General features: G+C 47.2%; 1 protein-coding gene across 2 annotated transcripts in view; it reads left to right on the top strand.

Moving 5' to 3' along the window:
• The window catches only part of Gypc (glycophorin C (Gerbich blood group)), a 35,129-nt gene extending 12,983 nt beyond the window's left edge, over positions 1–22,146 (top strand). For both annotated transcript variants that reach the window (XM_074070496.1, XM_020188028.2), the window contains exons 2-3: positions 19,883–19,933; positions 21,582–22,146. In XM_074070496.1, coding sequence (XP_073926597.1) covers positions 19,883–19,933; positions 21,582–21,778 — 248 coding nt within the window. In that variant the 3' untranslated portion in view covers positions 21,779–22,146. The remainder of the gene's footprint in view (positions 1–19,882; positions 19,934–21,581) is intronic.
• The last annotated feature ends 1,570 nt before the right edge of the window (positions 22,147–23,716 follow it).

Raw genomic sequence — 23,716 nt, 5'->3', positions numbered from 1 at the left:
GAATGTGCCCACATCTGGCCAGTTGTAAAATGATGGTTCCCAAACTCAATCTGTCTCCCCCAGTCTCCACCTGTGCTAGCCCTCACACGGTATGCCAAACAGATAGAGTTTGTTCATGTGGGGCAGGAGCAAATCTCAAATCCACCTCCCTGAGAGCAGGGTTTTGAGTATTTATAGGCTAGGGCCTAGTGAAAGGTGATTGGAGGGTAGGAAGCAGTAGGTGGTATGGGCTTGCTTAATCCAACCTCATCCACTGTGGGGGGGCCATTGTGAGCCCAGTCAGAGCTATTACCTCTACCTTCATAACTGGTGATTTTTAAAGTTAACTAAGGCGACTGAACAGGTGAGCAGGCCAAGTCCAGAGGCCTTTCTCAGGAACAAAGAGCAGGTGGTCTGTTTGGGTTGCTCCTCTGCCATGTGCACTGCAAGATTGTGGTCCAGTAGTCACACTCATATACACACCTACGCAATGTGTGTAGGCCCTGGAAATGTGACAGGGAACAAACCAGTAGTTGTCATAAGAGGTGGCATTCTAATGATAGTGGACAGATGGACACAGACACACAAGTAGAGTGTTCACTCCATGAGATGGTACTCAGCACTAGGGAGGACAATTAAGTCAAGAAGGCAAGTAGAGAAGGTAAAGGAGGAAGGTACCATTTTAAACAGTGTGGCCAGCCTTAACGCAGAGAAACTAAAGCAGATACCTTAAAAGCAACTGAGGCCAATAGGAAAAGGGGACCAGGAACTAGAGAAAAGGTTAGTTCAAGAAGAATTAACCTAGAGGTAACACACACGCACAGGAAATTAATGTGAGTCAATGCCCTGTATAGCTGTCCTCATCTCAACCAGCAAAACCCCTTGTTCCTTCCTATTATTGCTTATACTCTCTCTACAACAAAATTAGAAATAAGGGCAAAATAGTTTCTGCTGGGTATTGGGGGGGGAGGGGGGGGAGTGAGTGGTAAGGGAGGGGGTGGGGGCAGGGGGGAGAAATGACCCAAGCCTTGTATGCACATATGAATAATAATAATAAAAAAACCCAGTGTGGACAGAGAAGGTTTCACTAAGGGAGGTGATGTTTGGGAAAGACTGAAGGAAGCAAAGGCAGGCATGAAGGTATCTGCGGGAAACACAATAGGGAAAGCACAGCAAGTGCAAAGGCCCTGAAGTAGGAGCAGGCCTGGCTTGATCTAGGAACAGCCAGGTGCCAATGTGGCTGGGGGAGGAGGGTGGGAAGAGGTGAATAGTTGATGAAGACAGAGAAGTGAGGTGGCAGAAAGCCAATGAGTGATACCACCTGTTGCAGCATCCAGAATTCTACTATCCTTGCCTCGTGACTGCAAGAGGGGTCCTTCAGCATCTGAGCTAATGCTTTAGCAAGGAGCCAAGATTGAGACCTTGGTTGAGCTGTGGATGTGGTGGGAGCTAGAAAAGAGAAGAGGATAGTGGAGGTCTCCTGGAGTCCTGAACCAAGGAGGGACTTCACCATGTGCCCGGTTTGCATATGCATGCACGTACGTATACACGCAACACACACACATTCAGTCCAGCACACAGTAGCTTTCAGAACCAGTCTGAAATTGCTGGTTGCATCTTCTGGGTGAGGTGTTTCCGCAGTCCTGGGGAGCCCTGACGCTCTGCAGGGAATGAGTGTGAGTGTGGGGCTCCCTGACTCCCAGCACCTGCAGCCCACAGAGCATGCAGGACCTCGGAGAGAGCAGAAGTAAGACTGAGACACACAGCAAACGCTGTACAGAGCTAGGCAGATGCACCTCCCCACCCAGCCACCCGCAACCCCAAGTGATGGGGCACTAGCCCAGCATGCAACTCAGAGCAGCAGCTTCTTCTCTTAGTGGGGGGCTGGCCCAGTCATGGACAGAGAAGAGTTCCACACCAGGGTGTAGACAAGGGATGTCTCAGCCCCTGCTCTTGAGTCTGAGCTGGCACCTGCTAGGGAGGAAGGTCTCACAGCACACTTAGCCTCGTGGTCTTCCTGACACAATGGAAGCCTCCCCAAAATCAGAGAGTAGCTCAGGCTTAGAGAGTGAAAGAGTCTACCTGCCTCCTACAAACTTACACTGTCCTTGTCAGGTGCCAGTTCATGAAACTCACCCTGGAGGCAAGGCACACCAGCGGTCAGGTCCCACAATGGGGAGGTGGGGAGATGGTGTTAGCTGCTCTGTGTTCCAAGACCATCCTGCTGACTCTGACAGTAGGGAGGAGGAGTGAGCAACGCACAGACCCAAGGCTTAACCCATGTGCCTCTTCTCCCTAATCAGTGTGACCCCAGGACGAATGTCCAGCTGGTTCTGACACTACAGACCCCTGACTCATGGGCTTCTCACCTTCATCTAAGCCTTGGCAGTCTGGCCACATGACATCTCTCTGAACACAGCATCTCCCTGCAACCACGCCTTTGCATAGTTCTTACCACACTGTCTTCATCACAGCCTGGGATGGAGGAGGGCAGAGGCAGTGGGCTTGCTCCTTGTGGGATAGCTATCCATGTGTTTTGGGGGGGATATTACTATATACTAGTTTAGAAAACAGTTCTCCAGCCCTGCTAGAGTTAGAACTTGTGTGTCCCCCAAAGGTCCATGTGATAAAGATTTTGTCACAGAGTGGTCCTGTTGGTAGGCGTGAGTGGGGGTCTTTAGGTGGTTGAGAGTATGCCCTTGAAGGGGCCCGTGGGACTCTGGTCTCTTCTCTTTTGTTTCTGGGCCATGAGGTAATGGGCTTGGCTTCACCATGCACTCCTGCCATGATGGGTGGCCTCACTTACCCACCCAGTGACACAGTATGTCCAATTGATCACAGACTGAAACCACCCAAGCAGTGAGCCACAATAAAACTTTCCTCTCCATAAGTTTGTCGTAGTGGTGGGATGCTGACTCACACAGCCCTAATGCAGCTCAGTGTCCTGAGTAAGCCTGAATATGTGGGGTTTGGAAAGGCATAAAGTAACTGGCCTAAGGCCACAGCAGTAGCAGATGGCAGAGCCAGGACTGGAATCCAGGTGCTGTCCACAACCTGTGTACCCCACTGCTCACGTTAGGCAGCAATGTCGCCATTCTCTTTGTGATTTCTCTGTGGACTTCAGGTAACCTAATTTTTAAGGGGACAAAAGGCTTTAGTGAGAAGCACTGACACACACACACACACAGTGTTGTGAAGACCTAACAGACCTCCTGGATGTGAGCAGACACCAGGCAGCATGAGGGCTCCAACTCATTCCTGAGTAGGGATGCAAGTGGCTCTTTGTCCTAATGAGGGTCTTGGGGACCCTGTCTGTGAGTGGGAAATGAGACACCACCTCCTGTCTTCGCCAGCAGGATATACAGTGTGGCCTCAGGGTCAGGCAGCTTGTGTGGCTGGAGAGCAAGTGTACAGACCATTATATTTCCTTGTAGGGCCTTTTTCCCTCCCTTATCCAAGCTGACAAAAGTGGCTTCTCCACCCAGGCCTGCCTCTGATAAGCCTCCTGAGGTGGGTGAGCCTCTTATCAGGAAGCTGCAGGAGACCTGAGGGCACTGCACTGGGCAGCTGGTGCTGATAAGGTGAGGCTGGGCCAACCATTCACCAGCTGCTTTCTGGGACTGTCCCAAAGGGCCAGACTAGGAGCAGAGATACCCAGGAAAATGCTTTACTTTCTTTTTAAATTTTTGTTGTTGTTGTTGTTCATTTTGAGATAGGGTCTCACCATGTAGCCCAGGCTGGCCTCAAACTCAGGCCTCCCAAATGCTGGGATTACAGGTGTCCACCACATGACTTTTTTTTAATTAATTTAAAAAATTTTTGTATTTTCTATTTGCTTTCTTACACAGCACATCAGGGCAGCCTTCCGATGGTTGCAGCACAGAGCCTGACTGGGAACCCATGAGGACGGTGGCTTAGAAAAGGGCACTAGAGGGGTCCTGTGTCCCCAGCATGTGTCATGTCAGCAGGAGTTAGTATCTCTCTCAGGGTCACAGGATCCTGTGTTTAGTTTGAGCCACTCAAAATTCCTTGGTGCTACTGTCACCATTTTACAGCCTAGACACAGACTCATGCAGAGAAGGCAGTAAGGTATTTTTGCTAAGGCAGTGTGGTCAGGTTGGAAACCAGACTTGCTGGTGCCAAAAGCCCAAGCTGCCTTCCTGCCTTCTGGGAGTGCTGAGGAGAGGGATTTATCTCCTAGCCCCAGACACATACTGTGTGACAGCACGTTCTATCAACAAAGGTCACTGTAAGTTCTGAACTTCTCTGACTGTGAGCACACATCTAGTGATCTCAAAGGGCTGAGGCTTCTGTGAAGCTGGCAGGCGACATTTGGAATGCACTCACATTAAAACATTCTTGTTCAAATTGAACTGCTGTTCTGCAGTTTATCCAGCACCATAGAAGGATGCTACCTAGACATGTGAGCTTGATTTTGTTTTTGTTTTTGTTTTAGTGGTGCTAAGGAATGAACCCAGGGCTTTGTATATGCTAAACATGTGTTCTGCCATCAAGCTGCATCCCCCACCCAGTCCAGGCCCCAAACTTCAAAGCCTCCCAGTGAAGGGAGAATTCCCAGTCTTCCAAAACCGCCCCCAGGAAACCTTTGCAGACCCCCTTCTTACCCACCCCTTTTCCATCCATCTTAGGGAAAATGGTTAGAATCCTTTCCTTTTTTCTTCTTTGCAGAGCTGGGGATTCAGTGCATCCTAAGCAAGCACTCTACCACTGAGCTAGTATTTGAAATAATGTGATTATGAAAGTGATTCAATAACCAGAAATATAGAAATGGAGAATGATAAGTAACTATTCATTACCCTCCTTCCAGTTCCACCACATAGCTGTTCTCTTCATTAACTTCTCACACTCCTGCCAGAACCTCAAACTCTTAGACCCATGGCTTCTCAGCCTTGTCAGCTTTGCCTTCCTGCAGCCCAAACTCACAACCAGAGCCCCTGTCCCTATCCACTCCTCTCACCGTTTTTAGGGTTTGACACCGGATCTGATCCTATAGCTTCCAAGTGCTCTTCTAAACCATAGCCACTCCTTCTTCAATCCCTGCCCTACTTCTGCATTTCTGAAGAACCCCCTTTCTGAAATCTCCCACTGCAATGACTAGTTACTGCCTACCTGACAAGATTCAGTTTCCTTAACCTGGTTTGCAAGACCCTTTATTGTCCATCACTCACCCAAGCTGTTGAATAATAAAATTCACTAGTAATATAGAACATGGTAGTGATGGTGGAAAAAGTAATAAGACAAGGAAGAGGAAGGGAGGGAAATAAGTTCATGATATATAGTCGGTTTAGTCATTCATATTCTTTTCTTTATTTTCCTCCTGAATCCTCAGCTTTTATATTTCCCAAAATAAAATTCAAGATTAGTTACTTGAAAGATGTAAAATAAAAATTGCATTTGTTTCAGTATGAAAAGAAGAATACAGGTATTTGAAATTTGTACTGTTTTAGACCATCTGGCCTACTGAGCAGCTTTTAGTTCTGATTGCTCCAACAGGCCTGACCCTGTGGCTATCTGATAGCTTTTTAGGTAACTGATTTCATCTTGTTATTTGGTTGGCTTAAGCAAAGTCTCCTTGTCTTTACTAAAGAAATTAGCACACCAGTCTGACAGAAGACTGGGTTGTACTGTGACCATCCTTCTTCCTCAAAGATTATGTCTTAGGTTTCAAACCTGCCTCTGAAGTGCTGAGAACCTTGATAGGAACCAGGAGCAAAGTACTCTGTTTGTCTTGGCAGCATTGCAACAGCAGGTGTGTGCCACCTCATACACTCCTGGGGGGTCACCAGACATTAACTGATAGTCAGACTTCAACTACACCAACCATAAATTTCTGAAGTGACATGAGGTTTAAGTTTGTTGGCTTTTCTTAGATTAGTCCCTAGGGCATTTATTACTTTCTATGAATGAAACATTTAATTTAGATGACAGTTGATCTGTGTGTCATGGGCATTCAGCTGACAAGAGGCAGAATTATATATGTGCTTGTAGCTGCTTTGCTTTTAAAAGATTAATGTTGGGAAAATATAAATCACAAGACCTGAAGGGGGACTGGGAAGATGGAGCCAAAGCTTGCCCAAGTGATGGATTGAGCTAAAAAAAAAAAAAAAAAAAAAAAAAAACAGTAGGATTGAGTGGAAGGGTGGTGGGGTGGTGAGGCAGGAATGGTGTATGAAAATGGCTTTTCCTCCCCAGATACAGAGAAAAGGCAGCTCAGGGGTAGAACTGGGAGTGGTGGCTTCCTGGCTCCATGGCTGGTATAAATGATGAAGTGGACTGGTGACTCCCTGGAGCGCTTTTCCTATCCTGACATCCAGAAGACAAGACTTAGGGGACCAAGGATGGTGAACAGCACAGTAGGAAGTGCTCAGGAAGCCCAAGTGTTCCAGAAGATAAACAAGCTCCCCTTGCTGTCCCCAGTCACAGAAACTGCCCCCAGCTTTCTGCCATCCCATCCTCCATAGCACCAGTATAGGCTTCTGCCTTCTGAGGATCTTTGTGTGATGTGTTTGTGTGTGTGTGTGGCACTGGATTTTTGCAAAAAGGAATACCTTTGTTGCACTCAGCCAACAAGGAAGCCAGAAGCTGAAAGGGAGCTCAAATCTGCCACTCCATTAGTTGTAGTGGGGGAATTCATAGGAAAGGAGAGGGGAGAAGCTGCTTATTGACAGGGGAATTTTTAAGGTTCTTTTGAAAAGCCATAAATGGTCATTATCCCTGTTCACAGGCTGTATGTTGCTGTTAGGAGAGAATTATGTTCTGTGAGGGGAAATTTGAGCTGGAGCCATCCAAAGGCCATCGACCAGATTAGTTGGCTTCTTCGGGGCAAAAGTCCATTCTTGAAGAGTTGGCTCTAATCCATCCTTCTACGGACTTTTCCTTAAGGCTTCCAGAAAAGTTCACCTTCTTTAAGACATTGATCTTGGGTGTGTGATGTCTTAACCTATTCCAATACTGCAAACAGTATTGGCTCACACATACTGAGTGTGCACGCCCACCTGACCTTCATCAGCATCATTGCAAGTGAACCTGACCACATCCTGGAAGAGAGGAGGCCTCTCCCATGGACACAGTGCCCTTCCTACAGCCCTGAAGTGTCTGGAGACTCCCAGGTGCAGAAGGAGGAGAAACATCTAGGGAACCAAGCCCTACCTCTTGCTCCTGTGCCTTTCCTTCCTTCTATGACCCTTCACCAGTGCTCTCCACCCTTCTCACCCACACATGGTACATCTTGCTGTCTCTGGGCCACTTCAGCCTCCCTTTTTCCCTCAGTGCCTCTTACTGTCTTCCTTGGAAAGAGGGCATTTAGCTCCTCACCAAGAGGCTCCCTTGAGTCTTTAAGTAGAGATTGCAGGAGTCCCTGTCCACCTCCTCCTGCCGTGCTGGCCTGCTTACTGAGTATACAGGCCCTGATCCTCCCTGTCAGCCCCCATGAAGGGAGGAGAAAAGTGCTGTCCACATCTTGTGTACAAACAGATGCTTCTCCTGGAAGGCTGGTAACAAAGTATGACTAACACATCATCATTATTTACACGCGTGACCCGATTGAGAACATCTAGTCATGTAATTAGGTACTTAATTATGCTGAAAATGAAATTATATGATTTTTAAGTGAATTAAGTCATCCAGAGAAGTGGTAAAGATTAGCACACACAATCCAATTGGAAAGCAGAGACCTAAGAGGGCACATCAGTATGACTCCAGGCTGCACAGGGGCCTGGTGTTCTGAACTTGAACCACACATGTGAATGCATCTAAGCACACATGCATGCACACACGGAGGTGAGGACACCAGCCTCACTTCTGTGTTCCCAGGACTCTACCAAGGCCTTCTGCATACCAGGAACTTAATAAATGACAGTCATTAGTGTCATTGGTAGCTTAGCATACATCTGTGGACTGTTAGTGACTTATTATTCATTCATAAACAGGTATGTAGACAGAAATAATGATGGAAGAATCCACTGGAACCTGACAGAGGGTATTCTGTGCAACATTGCTTATTCATTCACCTGGCTTACGTTGGGTTTTGAGGCCTGAAATCCAGTCCTTGTCCTCTACTAGCTCAAGAACTAGTACAGTCTGATAGCCACGAAACATTTTACTAGCCATAGGAGCAAGTCATTCAGCAAACTGAAGCTTGTAGCCTGGGTACCCTCAAACAGCCTTTATGCAACCTGAGAATATTTACCACCTGGCATGGCTCTTTATGAGAACTTGCCCAGGTGTGCAATAGAAGCAGCACTCATGCAGAAGACAGGGAAGGCTTCTTAGAGGAGGTAACACTGTGAATTCCAAGGATGAGCTGGAATTTGTAAATCTCAAAGTCACTGTGACTGGTGAGATTTCTTTCCAGCCAGGTGACTTCAGCATCTGAAAGGTCATGCAGTGGGGCTTGGACCAGGCCTTCAGCAGAAGGACACACAGCTAACCATCCAGAGGTAGTTGGCCTATCACCCAACATGGAAGGAGGGGGAGCAAGAATGGATAGCCAACTTCTCAGGCCATCTTGGCCTCCCTCAAGCCAGTGACTTTAGCACTTGAGTAACCAGAGGGCCCAGTCCCAGGACTGAGGGTGGTGGAGGGAGGCAGTAGAGGGGACCCAGGACTGAGGGCTGTGGAGGGAGGCAGTAGAGGGGACAAGCAGGGCTCACAGACAACTCTGAGAACCTCAGGCCTTCAGTAAACTCAACTATCAACTATGTCACCTGACACCCATACCTCCCAGGCCACTCCTCATCCCCAGACCTCTCCCTTTGTGGCTCTTTGCATTCCTCACTGCCCAGAGTCTCACCTTCCCAGTCTGCACACTGGGACCATAGCCCCCAACACCAAACCCTCGCTTCAACCTCATCTTCAACACTCCTCCTCCTCCTCTTTCTTCTTCTCCTCATTCTCCTCCTTCTCCTCTTCTTCCTCCTCCTGGCTGTGGGCACTGCTGATCCACTCTCGGTGACTGCTTCTTTCCCTGTGGCACAGAGTAAGGGTCCTCTTTGCTCCTCCTTCCTTCATCCAAGCCCCTTTCTTCTACAAAACACAGGCCACATCCTCCTTGAGGCAGTCAGAGTGCCATCTCTGATACTTCTCCCTTGTCCAACACACACAGGTGATGGGTCTCCACATGTTTTTGCCATGGTGACTAAATTGGCTTCACCAATGACTATGCCACTCCAAAGTTTCATTTCTCTCATCCTTCTCTCCACCAACTTCTGCCAATTCTGGCTCACACCCCTTGGTTGGTTCCACAGCTGTGTCTGATAACTTCTCAGGCCCCCAGAGCACTTCCAGTCCAGTGACCCAACCCCATCCCACAGCCACCATCCTTCACTTCCTCATTCCCCCGTGTAGCCTAGGCTCATCTACATCCCCAACTCCTGTGAGGGACTGGCAGGGGATCACTGTTCTAGAGGCCAAACCCCACTACTTATTTCAGAGTATGGAGACCAAGTACAGGGTGAAGTCGCTGATGAAAGATTCATTGCACCTTGGAGAAAGAAACAAGAGATATGGGTGAGGGTGAAGAGAGTGAAGAAGGATCAAGCGAAAAGGAGCAGATAGAAAAGGGAGGCCAAGGGAGCTTGCACACTTCAGCAGGAGGGTCCTTCTTATGAGCCTTGTCAGAGGGACAAGTGGCCTCTGTTCAGAGATTACTGCATGGTGAGCCATCAGCAAGTCTAGCAGTGAGAGGTCTCTCCAGTGTCATTAGAGAGATGACTCAAAGTTGGATTTCCCCGAAAAGCCATCTGAGGAGGCCACCAGTGATAACGTCAAAGAGCTCTAGAGAAGAGCCAGCAGCCCCATAATTCCTGATTCCCTCCCTGAGAGGCCAGACCTGACCTTTGCTTCCTACTGAGTATCTGTGCTGAAGCCACAGCCTGGTTCCTCCATCCACAGCCACAGCCCAGAGCAAGGCTGAGAGGAGCAACGATCGCTGCACACACTGGCTCTCCTCCACACTGTGTGTTTCTCTACTGGCAATATGAGGCATCTCCATACCAGTTTAGGTATAGGTTGTGTGAACACAAGACACAGAGGGTCATTCAGAGAGGGTGGCTAAGGTCCTGCTAGCCAACAATAGTTTGGTTTCTGGGAAGCACTATAGAGGGATGACATCACCAAGTGGTGGTGCAGAGTGAGGCAGGCGCAGGGGCAGGTAACCTTCACAGCCCTTCTAGTCGGTGTTTAAGATTCTCCAAGACAATAACCAATTCTGCAAATCCATTCCCATTGCTTTTTACTTTTTCTATTCTTTCTTTCTTCTTCTTCTTTTCTTTTCTTTTTTTTTTTTTTTTTTTTTGGCAATACCAACTGCCCTTTGAACTCAGTACCTCGCAGTTGTCAAGCAGATGCTCCACCACTTGAGCCACACTAATCCTTTTTGCTTTTTGTTATTTTTCAGATAGGTTCTTGGGCTTTTTGCCTGGGTCCAGCCTTGGACTGGGATCCACCTACCTATGTCTCCCTTGTTTCTGATAGTCAGGCAGGCACCACCATACCTTGCTTATTTATTGAGATTGGGTCTTGCTAACTTTTAGCCCATGCTGACCTCAAATTGTGATTCCTCTGTGTCTCTGCTTTCCTATTAAATAGGAAGACAGGCATGAGCCACTGTGCTTGGCCCCCCATTTCTTTACTCTAAAAGTGGCATGTGATATTGTAGATGGCTTGGAAAGTATAGAACACTGTATTAACTCTCAAAACCACAGTCCACCACTCAAAAGCTCCACCTAGCATTTTAAGTGTGTTTCATTTTATTCTTTTGTTTAAGATTCCTTTGGAATATTTAGCACTATTTCCATTTCTAAGGGACCTGGTCATTTCACTCAACATAGCACCATCAACGTTCCCTCCTCGTCACTAGGACTTCACAAGTCACTTCAGTAAATGTACAGTATTCTTCCACAGACAAGCATTGTGATCTACACAACTGGTTCCCTAATGTGGGCCATTCACAGTGTGCTTTCCAGTCTCCCATTTTAAGCCAAATTGCAATACAACTTCCTGAGCATGGATTTTTGTTTCTGTTCAAGATGACTTCTTTTGGACCAATGCCTGGAAGTGGATGATTTGATTCTCAGGGTGATAAATTTGCCAAATATTGTATAAGAGCATTGAAGGTGCCCATTTTTGAGAATCCTACCTTAACCAAGGTGATGCCAACATAATTACCAATGATAACTAATATTCAAACAGCTCAACTTATGCAGGCACTGTTGTGGTCTTTACCACACACCATCTTTTTTTTAAATTTTTATTTTATCCATGTGTGCGTACAATGTTTGGGTCATTTCTCCCCCCTTCCACCACCCCCTCCCTTACCTCCCAGCCCCCTCCCTCTCCCCCTCAACCCCTCGCTACCCAGCAGAAACTATTTTGCCCTTATCTCTAATTTTGTTGAAGAGAGAGTATAAGCAATAATAGGAAGGACCAAGGGTTTTTGCTGGTTGAGATAAGGATAGCTATACAGGGAGTTGACTCACATTGATTTCCTGTACATGTGTGTTACCTTCTAAGTTAATTCTTCTCAAACTAATCTTTTCTCTAGTTCCTGGTCCCCTTCTCCTATTGGCCTCAGTTGCTTTAAAGTATCTGCTTTAGTTTCTCTGCATTGAGGGCAACAAATGCTATCTAGTTTTTTGGGTGTCTTACCTATCCTCATACCTCCTTTGTGTGCTCTCGCTTTATCATGTGATCAAAGTCCAATCCCCTTGTTGTGTTTGCCCTTGATCTAATGTCCATGTATGAGGGAGAACATACGATTTTTGGTCTTTTGGGCCAGGCTAACCTCACTCAGAATGATGTTCTCCAATTCCATCCATTTACCAGCAAATGATAACATTTCGTTCTTCTTCATGGCTGCATAAAATTCCATTGTGTATAGATACCACATTTTCTTAATCCATTTGTCAGTGGTGGGGCATCTTGGCTGTTTCCATAACTTGGCTATTGTGAATAGTGCTGCAATAAACATGGGTGTGCAGGTGCCTCTGGAGTAACCTGAGTCACATTATTTTGGATATATCCCCAAGAATGGTAGTGCTGGATTATATGGTAGATCCATGTTTATATTTTTAAGTAGCCTCCAAATTTTTTTCCAGAGTGGTTGTATTAGTTTACATTCCCACCAGCAGTGTAAGAGGGTTCCTTTTTCCCCCGCATCCTTGCCAACACCTGTTGTTAGTGGTGTTGCTAATGATGGCTATTCTAGAGGGATGAGGTGGAATCATAGTGACCACACACTGTCTTACAACAAGCCTCATTATAGTGCTGTGAACCGTACATGTGAGGAAACAGATACTAGAAAGACCACATCACTCCCCAAGATGGTTCAGGCACAGGTGTCAGAGCTGAGCTGCTGTACTCACCAGTGTGTGACCTAGAAGGAGTGCAGAATGGGTGCCCAGCCCAGCCTGGCAGGTGTGGACTCTGGGAGCACCCCGCGCTTTCCTGTGCCTCTTCATACCCCTCAAAGAGGTGTCTGGATGGGCAACGGAGAAGTGTGTGTCCAGCCACTTCTCATGGAGTGAGGAACTGGGAAGTTAGGCAGATGCTGACTGGGGTGCACAGACTCCTCATGACTCTGCACAATATCTGCAGATATCCATCTCCTTTGCCACTGGATGCCCCAGAAACCTTCCTTGGGAGAAGTATTTGCTCACTGCATCTTTAGAGCTAGCTGTGCTTGAAGTAATCGGCATTGGTAGTTTTTCTTTCCATTGATCTGTGATCACTCACCATACAAGTGGAAACCAGTGGTAGACAGTTGAAAACTTGCTTAAGGCAGAGGAGTGTGTGATTTCATGAGCCTTTGGTCAGAAGGGTGTGTGCATCTGTCAGCACAAGGGCCCTGTGTCCACTCCCAGCACCAGTCATGGTGACAGACAGGGTTTTCAATTGTGCTAGGTCTCCAACTATATCAACTGGCCCCTGGAAGAAAAGAGATATTAGCTCAGAGTTGTGACCAAGGCAGCTGTGACTGGGACATGTCATTTGCATAAATAAGAGGTTATTAGGCCTCCCAGGCTAATGTCACCCTCTTGCAAAAGAGTGGAGCATCTGAACTGTGTCATGTGGTCTATGGACCCCTTTCACAGTCAAGAGCTCAGTGGCCCTTAAAGTGAGGTTCCTGGACCAGCAGCATCCACAGCACCTTGGAGTGTTAAAAAGGAAGTTCTCCCTTCTCCCAGATCTACTGACTTCTCAGATTCTTAGGATGAGGGGAGGTGGTGGTCTGTGGTGCCCCAGTGATTCTGATACATGCTTACTTTTGAGGATTTAGCTCCTCAGCCCAACAATATCCTATTAGGCAAGGAATTGGCTACCTCTGTTTTAAATAGGAGGAAAAGAGACAACAGAAGGTAAGATAACTGACCTGAGAAGTTTTGCTCTACCCAATAAGCGAGTCCTACCTCAAGCTGGGAAAGGTAGGCTACAATACTGTTCTCAGAGTATTGAATTCTTTCCCTCCTTAGAGCCCTGTGTTTTGTGCTCAGTACATGGTGAAAGCATTAATCTATTCCCTTATTATGCATAATCCAACAAATTCTCATTGAGAGCCACCTTGTCCTCAGTCTCCCATGGGCCCTTGAGGACCCACAGGTATTGAGCACTAGTCCCAGGCAAGGCATGCCATGTACATCTCAGAGAGTTGAGCATTCCTTTACCCTAAAGATCAGAGATCAGAGAACTGGTCCACAGTTCACCAGATGGAAGGTCCATGCTGTGACAGGACGGATGTGCTTCCATCAGCTCTACCCATAAAGACCCCAAACCAGTACAGTAGCAAGCAAAACAGCCCATGATGAAAGATGGGCTGTGAGAGATGCTGAAGCAAGTATAATGTCTAAGAGTGAGTGTCTGAGGACAGCAGTTCTCTATGGAAGGATAACCTATGAGGTCAGGAATGGACTGTGTCCAGGAGACATGGTGTTCTCCGGAACCTGGACCCTGGATGCTGTCTCACTATCAGGTGACATCTTCTGCTTGATCACTGTTCTCAACTTCAGCTCCCTCCTGACGACATTGTTTTCCTTTCACCAAGGATCAGTTGCCTTGCTAGAAACAGGTGCAAATTAGAAGTTAAAGAGCCGGTCTCTTCCAGCCCACTAAAGCCACACCAACTGTCACAAAGATAGATTTTCTCCTCCTTCTAGGAAGGACTAATCTACTAACCACACTTTTTTTTTTTGTTTATTCATAGGTGCAAACAATGTTTGGGTCATTTCTCCCCCGTCCCCCCACCCCCTCCTTCTCTCCCCACCCCCTCGATTCTAGGCAGAAACTGTTCTACCCTTATCTCTAATTTTCTAACCTCACTTTTGGCTGTCTTGGCATTGTCTTAAGACTAAGCTTGTTCAGTCACCTAATGATAACTGCCACCCCCTCCCCCTAACCAAAGCCACTGATGTTTGATCAAACCCAAGGCAGCTTCCCAGTCACGCACAGGCCTCTTCAGGAGCCAGACAGACATAAATGCCTGACTACAATCTTCTCCTGCTCTTCCAGTCTCTTTTAAATTTGATTTTCACAGAAAGCCTTGGTGGGTGCATCTGCTGAGGTGAGGATCACAGGGGTTCCCCTTTCCTTCACTCTATGCCATGAGTACAGGAGAATATCTGCTATTCTCCTGCAAGCCCCACATAGTCCATAGCTGACAAGGTCTCTTCTCTGGACAAGAATCCCCATATGGACAGTGATGAGGTTTCCTGATGATTTTGCCTGAACTTAAGGGTGCTTCCATTTTTACTCTCTGGCCCAAGAATGGAAACAAAGCATTCTTTCTTTTACTTAGACCCTGTAGCTCAACTGAGGCAAATTGGTTGTACCACAAAAATAATCTTCTGTTAAAAGTATTTCTCAGAACAGCTCGGGGATAAGAGCAAAGAGAGGAACATAGAGAAGATTCCAGAAGTTGTGAGTTGGAGAAGTCTTGCCTTTCTTTCCCAACCCCTCCTGGGAGAACATCCCAAAAGCAAATGCCTAGATGTGAAAATTTTCTGAGCAAAACTCCCAGGTGTTCACAGGAAAGAGACTCCCCTTCCCAGTGCCACCTTCTGAGTGCCAGGTGTGGAGTCTCTGCCTCATCCACTGCCTACTGATGTGGAAGGCCATCTTCTCCAGGCCTGAGAGGCCTCTTCTCCTGGCTGGCTGTCCTTTCAAGCCCCAGGCATCCAGCATCACACAGAAATTTGACGTGGATGGAGTGGGGCAGCCTACAATGCTTCCACACCTATAGCCATGTTTCTGGACAGTACCAGCAGGCAAGACAGAACTCCACTTAGGAAGAGAGACTCAGCCGAACAGTTTATAGCTGTCAGTCTGACCACTTAGAATAGTACTTCCTCAGCTTTCTGACTGGGGAGATTGTTTACAAGGCGAAGTTGGGGACGTTATTTTGACCTTGAGACTGGCAGGGATGTTCTGTCTGAGGTGGTCAGGTTCACATGCACCTTGTCTAAATTCTGACTGCAAACCCAGTCAGAACACACATGTGAATGCACACGTACGTTTGGCACAGATGGGAAGGCTGGTCATTCTGGTGAGTGTGGATGGTGAGGCCCCTCCCCCCAACATGTATCCGGTATCTGCGTGGAGCCAGCTTGTGACACACAGTGACTAAGCATCTAGCAGCTGGAACCAATTGAGGGACACCTCCTGTTCTACCCAGAAGCCTCATTAACTACTCCACAACTCACAGATCTGGCCTCCAAGTTCCTCACCCCACACCTCTTCCCTCTGCCAGCATTGCTATTCACCATCCCAGCAGGCCAGGCATGGCACCACCTCCTGCAGGAAGTCTTCCTTAAGGACATAGGAGAACTACAGGCCATCAGAGATTCATCCTGAGCTTACCCATGGATGTGTCAGTAACCCTCGGTTATACAGTGTTGCTGAAACATAGTAGGTGCTAGAAAAGTTTGCTGAAGGAAAGAATGAACAAGCACTCATGAGGTTCCTCACTGTCATAGAATCCAGCAGTCTAGGGCTGAGCCAGATGGCTGAGCCCCCTCTGTGACATCTCAGACACCTTTACAGTGCCCATTTGGACAAGGAGTATGGGTATTTAACTTGTCACATAAATATATTGTGGCTCCTAAGTCAAGTTCTAGACACAGAGGTCATCATCCCTCTTTCCTTTCAGCCTGGGACTGGGTAAATGTGAACTGCTCAGCCATCAGCAGCTGGCTTCCAGGAGAAATGGATGAATGGGTGATAAGCTATTCTTGGGGGCATTTTATTCTGAGACTCAGAACCTGAGGACCATATCCTTTCAAGGAGCAATAACAGCAAATCATCAAGGAAAAGTAAATTTTCTGAGTTTTTCCACCTGAAAGGAAAGTTGGCTAATGAACTCCAGCTGTCACCTGTCAAAGTTTACTCACAGGAGAATAGCAAGGAACCTAAAGCAAGAAGAAAAAGCCCCAGCATCACCAGACGAGAACTTCCCATGTCCACAAAGGTTACCATCCCTCTGCAAAGTTGTCCTGTTCCAAAACCCCAATTCAGACTAAGAAGAAGCCCTCAGAGCACTCAGAAAAGTAACTTTCCCAACCAGGTCTTCAAGTTCAAGGAAGGAAAAGTAACTTTCCCAACCAGGTCTTCAAGTTCAAGGAACTTGAACATTCTTGATAACTGGCACAGTACCAGGCACAACACCGAACAGTAGACTCTGCTGCTGCATTGCTAGGATCAGCCAGGCTTGTCATCTTGTCATTGCTGAAACCTTTCAAAGACTCTGAGAACAAACCTGAATTTCTCTTCTTGGTTTTAAGGCTAAAATAATTGTCCTCCTGCCAGGATGCCTGAGCATTGTAGTGTGATGCTATCCTCACTATCAACTCTAAAGGAACTCACTCCCCCCAGTTCTCACCATGGAGGCTGAGTTCTTCTCCCCTTGCTGCGCCTGATGGGCAATTGAAGAAGTGGGAGTTCCCAAGAAGTGTAAAGAAAACACCTTGCAAGAAAAAAAGCAAGTTTCCCAGCAGCTATGGTTTGTTTCCTAAATTTATGTGTTGGAAAGTGCATCCCCCAGAGTCATGTGTTAATGGTGTTTGGGAGCCAGGATCTTTGGGAGGTAACTGGATCTTTGGGTCAGGGCTGTGCACTCATGAACAGAGTAATCCATTTGTAAGTCAATGGATTGGCAGGTTATTGAGGGAGTGACTATAAAATTTAGCTCTCGCTAGCACTCTTACCCTGCCTTACTAGATGATGTCCTCCACCATGCTATAATGCAGCAAGAAGGCCTTGCTCTTAGACTTCTCAGCCTCCAGAACCATGAGCTAAATAAATCTGTGTTCTTTATAAGTTACCCAGTCTATGGTATTCAGTTAAAGCAACAGAAAAGACTAATAAAACATCAGTACGATGTCATCTGAAAACACAAGAGAAAGAAGGCTCTTGGTGGCAATGGAGGAGCATGACTTCCACCTCCAGACCAGAGGCTTGCCACTGTACTCCATCAATATCTGAGAAATACCACTAACCCTGAATACACAGCTGCAGCTGAAGTCCTGCACCCCGTTAGTTGCACTCATGCTACCAACTAAAGCAGAGGACATCACCTGCATTGCAGGGTAGCCTCTCTGTGCCCTACTGCCTCCCAGGGACTGTCTCCTTTGACCCGGAAGGCATAGCAGACCCTGCTGAAGATTTATGAGATTAGTAGGTATTTGGCTATAGTCAGTGGCAGATTCCATGGGAAAAACACCATTCTTAGCTCCACAAAGATGTGGATAGCGAAGGATGCAGTTTAGTTCATTCTGGTTCCTTGGGAGGAGCCAGGCTTTCTAACATTCAACAATTGTCATTCAGTGCCAGGTGCCAACCTGCTGCACAGAGAGCGTTTCGCAAGACAAATGCAATGCCTGGGCCTGCAGAGCTTCCCATCTGCTGGAGGCCTTGCAATTGGAGGAGAGCTGGAAAGGAAAATGTAAAACCCCTGGGTCTTCATAAACAGCTGTTCCTCTCAAGCCTGAACAATCATAGGATGAGCCTCCTGGAAGAAAATCCACCTACAATACCAGTAGATAAGCTTGGGTTCAAGGACCTGAAACATAAGCCAAGAAGTAATGTCCAACTGGATCAAATAAATACCTCACCTGAAAGCCAGCATGCCAAGGCTGTCCACTGAGCAACACCCAGCAGGGCTGCACACTGACCCCAAGTGCCTGGGCTTCAACAGATTGCCTCCTGACTGTCCTGGTTGGCTGTGTGATCTTCCACACATGGTCTTTTCTGGAATTTGGCTTCCAAATCTGTAAAATGGTGACAATAATAACTTTCACCTATAGGAACTGAGTGAGCGAAAGCATGTTAAATGCTGAGAACAGTGCCTAGCATGCAGGTGGCCCTGGGTATTTGAGCTTTTGTAACCGTCCATACTGACTTAAGCAGGGTGCTGTTTTTTCTCACTGATATGTTAGGGTGCTGGGCAATTGAGAAAGGTTCAGAACTCTAGCTGCTAAATCCATTTCTTGTGATCCAATTTGTTTATTGAGTGAATATTTATTGAGTACCTATTATGTGAATATTTACTGAATGAATATTTAGTGTGTACCTTCTATGTGAATATTTATTGATGAACATTTACTGAATCCTACTATGTGCTGGGTACTGAATCACAGGCTGCACTTGGACACATTGGATCTCAGAGTTCAGCATCCATGTGAACTTGCTGTTTCCTGCTTCTTGTCTTACTGCTGTGGAGCGCTTTGAACACTAAGCCCTCTTCCCTGCCTGGCTTAGTCTCCCCTGCCTGCTTCTGGCCTGTGCTCACTCTGTCCCTTTGCTGATTTGACACCTGGCTTCATCCTCCTTCCACTCCCTGGGCTCCATGTTGGTCGCAGGCCCCTCAGGCTGGCTCCCATGTTTCCCTGGAGGCTGTTCCTCCCCCCCTCCACCCCTCCTAACACCAGCAGCTAGTGTCTTATCACACAGAGGCATACAGCATATGCCCTGGGAACAATGACCTCACCACACTGTAATTTTGGTGGTTATGTGAGCGGAAATGACTATTATAGAGGATCCTTCTGTGCTTTACTACGCACAGCTGTTGTAATGGGAACATGGGATTTCCGTGTTAACACTGCTGTTTCCCTGCTTTAATAAATCCTTCTTCCCACTTGTCTCCCAGAGGAGACAGACATTCTGTGCAGGAGCTCGAAGTACCCTTAGTGCAGCTTCCTTCCTGCTTTCCTGACATCCTTACCCTCCAGCCAGACCCAGATCCTAGAGCTGCTGGAAAATGCACTCAGTAACTTGGCTAGCCACAGAGCAGCCCTCCCACAGAAAATCAATTCAAAGACCCAGGGAGGGCTTCTTCAAGAAAGAGGGAAAATATATCACAGAGGCAAGAATGACAGCAGAGTCCCAAGCCTGTCACTGGATGAACTATGTGACCACAGGCACATCACCTCTTTGGGCCTCAGTGTTCTGCCTGTGAAATGGGCTGATAACACCAGACACCTCACGAGATTGCTATGAAGGCCACATGAGAGAGAAGACTAGAAAACAATAATAAACCAATGCCTGGCATGAGAAGACCATCCCCAAAGGGTCTATGTTAAACACAATAGTGCATGTCTTCATTCACACCACAAATGCCTGGTAAGCATCTGCCAGCCATGGGAACTGGCCTCCGTGCTGTGATACAGAAGGAATCTGGTGCTTGCAGGGTGCTTTCCAGAAAGGTCAGAAGCCAAGCTGAGTCTGGGCCAGGTCTGTGTATCTGAAACAGAGGTCTGTGCATGCAACATACCATTCTCGTCTATCTGGTGCAAGCACAGAGCTGCTTGCAGATGCATAAAGGGTACAGGTTTGGGCCAAGGTGCTGCAGGGCATGGGGAAGCTTCTTCTCTCACAACAGCCTCTTCTATATCCACAGATTCTGGCCTGAGGATGTCTGACAAAGTGATGGACATTGCCATTATTGCAGGTGAGCTGGGAAAGGCACAGGGCAGAACTGGCCTGGGGATCTGCTGGGAGAGGGGGAGGACAGGCCCACGGCCAGTGGTTTCCTGCCCTCAGAGGGGCTTTGAAGGTGGAATGTAAGAATCCAGTCCTGACAGGACATTTCCAGCATGATGCCTGGTGGAGTAGCAGGTGGAGGCACAAAATGGACCTGGTACATATGTCAAGATGCTCTCTGCCTCCAGGCCCGCAGGGACTCAGGCTGGAGAGAGAACAGATTGGGCAGAACAGGTTGGGGATGGAGAGAATGAGCAGGTAGACTGACAGAGGCTACCAGGACTTCTCTGCATCTCCCTCATCCCACACTAGTCCTTGCCCTGAGTCACACACCTCAGTCCCAAAGGACATCTGACCTTCGCTTGCCTTGTGTTGGACCCTGGGCAGTGGTTCCCCGCTGGTCAGAGGTGTGACCCAAACTGCAGTTCGGGAACCATCAAGTTTAAGAGATCTCTTGCTCTGTTCCCATCTTTGCACCAAGCTTCTTACTAGCTTATTAATAGTTCAGGGGAAATTCTACAATTAAAAAGAAAAAGAAGCAGCAGGAAGCCATCAAAGACACCTGTTCAATTTCATTGAACCTGGCATTCTCCTGCTCATTGGAACTTGAGCCCTTCTTTGTCTCAGACAATATTATTACTGTTGCACAGACACAAGTGTCCCCCTGAAGGCAGTAGGAAATTTAGGAAATTGTTCTATAAAAATGGGATTTGGGAGCAGTTTTTACCTCCCCAATATCTCCAACAGCCCCTCAAATAAACCTGCATTCCAAGTAAACACACAGGCTTGTTTTGAAACTTCAAATTAAATGGACAAACTTGAAACACTCCCAGATGGGACTGCTGTCCTTCAGCTCTGCCAAAATTCCCCAGTCTTAGCCCTGACCCCATCACTCCCCAGGTCTGCCTCATGAGCCCACCCCCAGTGATCTGCCTTACTTCCCTGCTCTCCTGAATCCTAGTGCATTCTTGGTATTGACCTTGACCTTGTAGCTTTTGCATGGCCAAGTCCAGGTCCTCCTGTCAGACTCAGAAATTCTCACAGAATGAGTGGTCACAGGCTGGAGTGAGGGGCAGCTTTCCAAACCATACCTCCTACCACTTATCCCCTTGTTTTCTCATCTCCTCCTACCCCTATGTCTCCAGAGTGTATGTGAAGAGTAACCAACTCTTCCCAGTTTTCTGGGACTTTCCTGGTTTTAGCACAAAAAAAACATTATGTCCTGGGAAACCCCTCAGTTGGGATTTTCTGAAGACATGAGAATTCTTTGTTCTATGAACCCCTCTGCTTCAAGCCAACACACACACTCATGCTGTGCAAACTGCCTGTTCTACAATAATCCCTTATAGTTGTCTTGTCCTCAGTAGACACCTCCCAGAGGGATCAGTCCTGAATATTCTTCAAGCCAGGGTACAGCTTGGAGGCAGGAAGAGGAGAAGGGAGGGAGAGGAGAGAAGAGTCTTTTGAGATGGGTACCCAGGCAGGAAGCAGCACAAGAGGGAAGAAAGGAATCAGCCTGCCTGCACTTGATGCTGCACTTGATGTCTGACCTGCCACGACCCCTATAGGTGCTGACACCAACCCCAGACTGACCTATGCATCTCTCCTTCATGCAGCTGTGATCACCGCTGTGGCCTTAGTCCTAGTCTGCCTCCTCTTCGTCATGCTTCGCTACCTGTACCGGCACAAGGGCACATACCACACCAATGAGGCCAAGGGCACAGAGTTTGCTGAGAGTGCAGACATGGCTCTGCAGAGCGACCCTGCCCTCCAAGATGCCGGTGACAACAGCAGGAAGGAGTACTTTATCTGAAGGACAGCAGACCTCACCTCCCCAAAAGCTTCCTCCAACTGCAGGAGAGGAAATGCCCACCATCTACCACCATTACTGGCACTGGCTCTTCCCAAGATTTGCACCATAGAACACTGGGTGCCTGCGAGGGAGGAGAGGAGGAAGACTCCAGCAGTGAGAGGCCTTTTCCAGGGACCCAGGGACACAGCAGCCACCCCCAGAGACTGGCCTTAGCTGTGCCAAGAGGAGAGAAAATCTGTACACACAGGTCTCCCTGGACATGGCAGGTATCATCTCACCAGCCTGAAAGCCTTTCAGGGTGTAAGTGGGGTGGGTGGCCTGGGACTGGGGATGCAAGAAAAGGACACATCCATATGCTGACTGGGGATAATGGCATCAAATGTCAGCCCTTGACATTTGGGGGGAACAGCAGGTGCCAGAGCTAAAAGGTACCTTTGTCTGCCATTGATCCAGCTCAAAATGATTAGAAATAAATCTGAAATGTAATGGAGCAATCTGTGTGAAATGGCACCACTGTGACTGGGGAACAATAAACCCAGCCAGTGTGGGCCTTTCCCCAGTACGATTTTGTGTCCTCTGGCAGAGTGTGTGCATGAACTGTCTGTCCATTTCTGGAGGGAGTGTGTTTGTGTGTGTGAGTGTGTGTGTGTCAGATCCTTCCCCCAAACAGGCACCCAACTGCATGAAACAAATATAAGAATGAAATGCCCCTCTGGAAACAGATTGTCCCAGTGGTCAGGGCACTGGCTGATGACTGAAGTGTTGGTTTTTCTGGTATTAAAAATTAAAAAACAGACCTGTTCAACAATTATGAGTGAACATTGTCACCAGATAGTCCCAGTGATAATGACACCCATAAAAACATAGACTACAGAGCCCTGTTCCCTGTGTTTGAGTCCCAGCTCTCCTTTCCTGGTCTTAGGAGTTTGGGCCACTTGTTTGACCCTTCTAGCCTCAATGTTCTCATCCTTCAAGTGGAAATGATGTTAATAATGGTATCTACCTCATAGCATTGAGGGCAGGAGTGAAAGTCAAGTACCCATGCTCACTAGCCCAATCACGAACTCACTGGGTAGACAGTGTGTGTGTGGAGGTTAATGAAAACTCCTCATTGCCTCATTCCTAAACACCTTCCAATGAGTAACAGAGAAAACGAACTCATTCACCACCCCCTTCCAGGTGAGCCTTTGTAAGATTCCCAGCAGCTCTGAGTTTAAAAATTGCACACTGGGGTGCCAGGGTTGCCTCAGGAGCCCCCTCAGCAGCACCTAGTAGTCAGCAAAAAGCTGTCCCCTCACACTTCCTGGGAGAATAATGGAGATCCAAGCTCAACTAGGAATGGAGGAAAAGGAAAAGCAGAGTGAGCTTGTGGGAGCTGAGGAAAGTCAGAGGTTAGTCACATGCAAGACCTGTCCCTGGGTGACTGCAGTTTACTGTCCATCTTCTCATCTATAAAATAAAATGCTTAACTTCAATAGTCATCCATTATGTGAGGGGGATGTCTGAAACCAAAACCCCCAGTGGATGTCTGAAACCAAAGAAAATACCAATCCCATATATGCTGTCTTTGTCTATATATACATACCTGTGATCATGTTTAATTTATAAATTAGGAATGGTAGATTAACAGTAACTAATAGCAAAATAGTACAATTATAACTATAAACTGTAATAAAAGTTAATTAAATTATGAATTGTTCATTTCTGGAATTTCCTCTTTAATATTCTTGGATGACAGTTGACCCTGGGTATCTGAAACTTCAGAGAGCAAAACTGTGGATGGGGGAGGGGAGAGAGGCTACTGTATATGCCTGCTTCCCACACTGCTCTACAGAATATCAGCCTGGCAAAATAATTATGGAACAGTACAAACAGAAAGTGTGCTCCACGTGCAGATAAGTTTCTAAAACAACATAACTAATTAGAGTTAAAAGAGGG

Source organism: Castor canadensis, chromosome 4 (assembly GCF_047511655.1).
Source record: "Castor canadensis chromosome 4, mCasCan1.hap1v2, whole genome shotgun sequence".
NCBI classification, from domain to species: Eukaryota; Metazoa; Chordata; class Mammalia; order Rodentia; family Castoridae; genus Castor; species Castor canadensis.
Note: the sequence above shows the minus strand (reverse complement) of the source record. Positions and strands in the feature narration are given on the sequence as shown.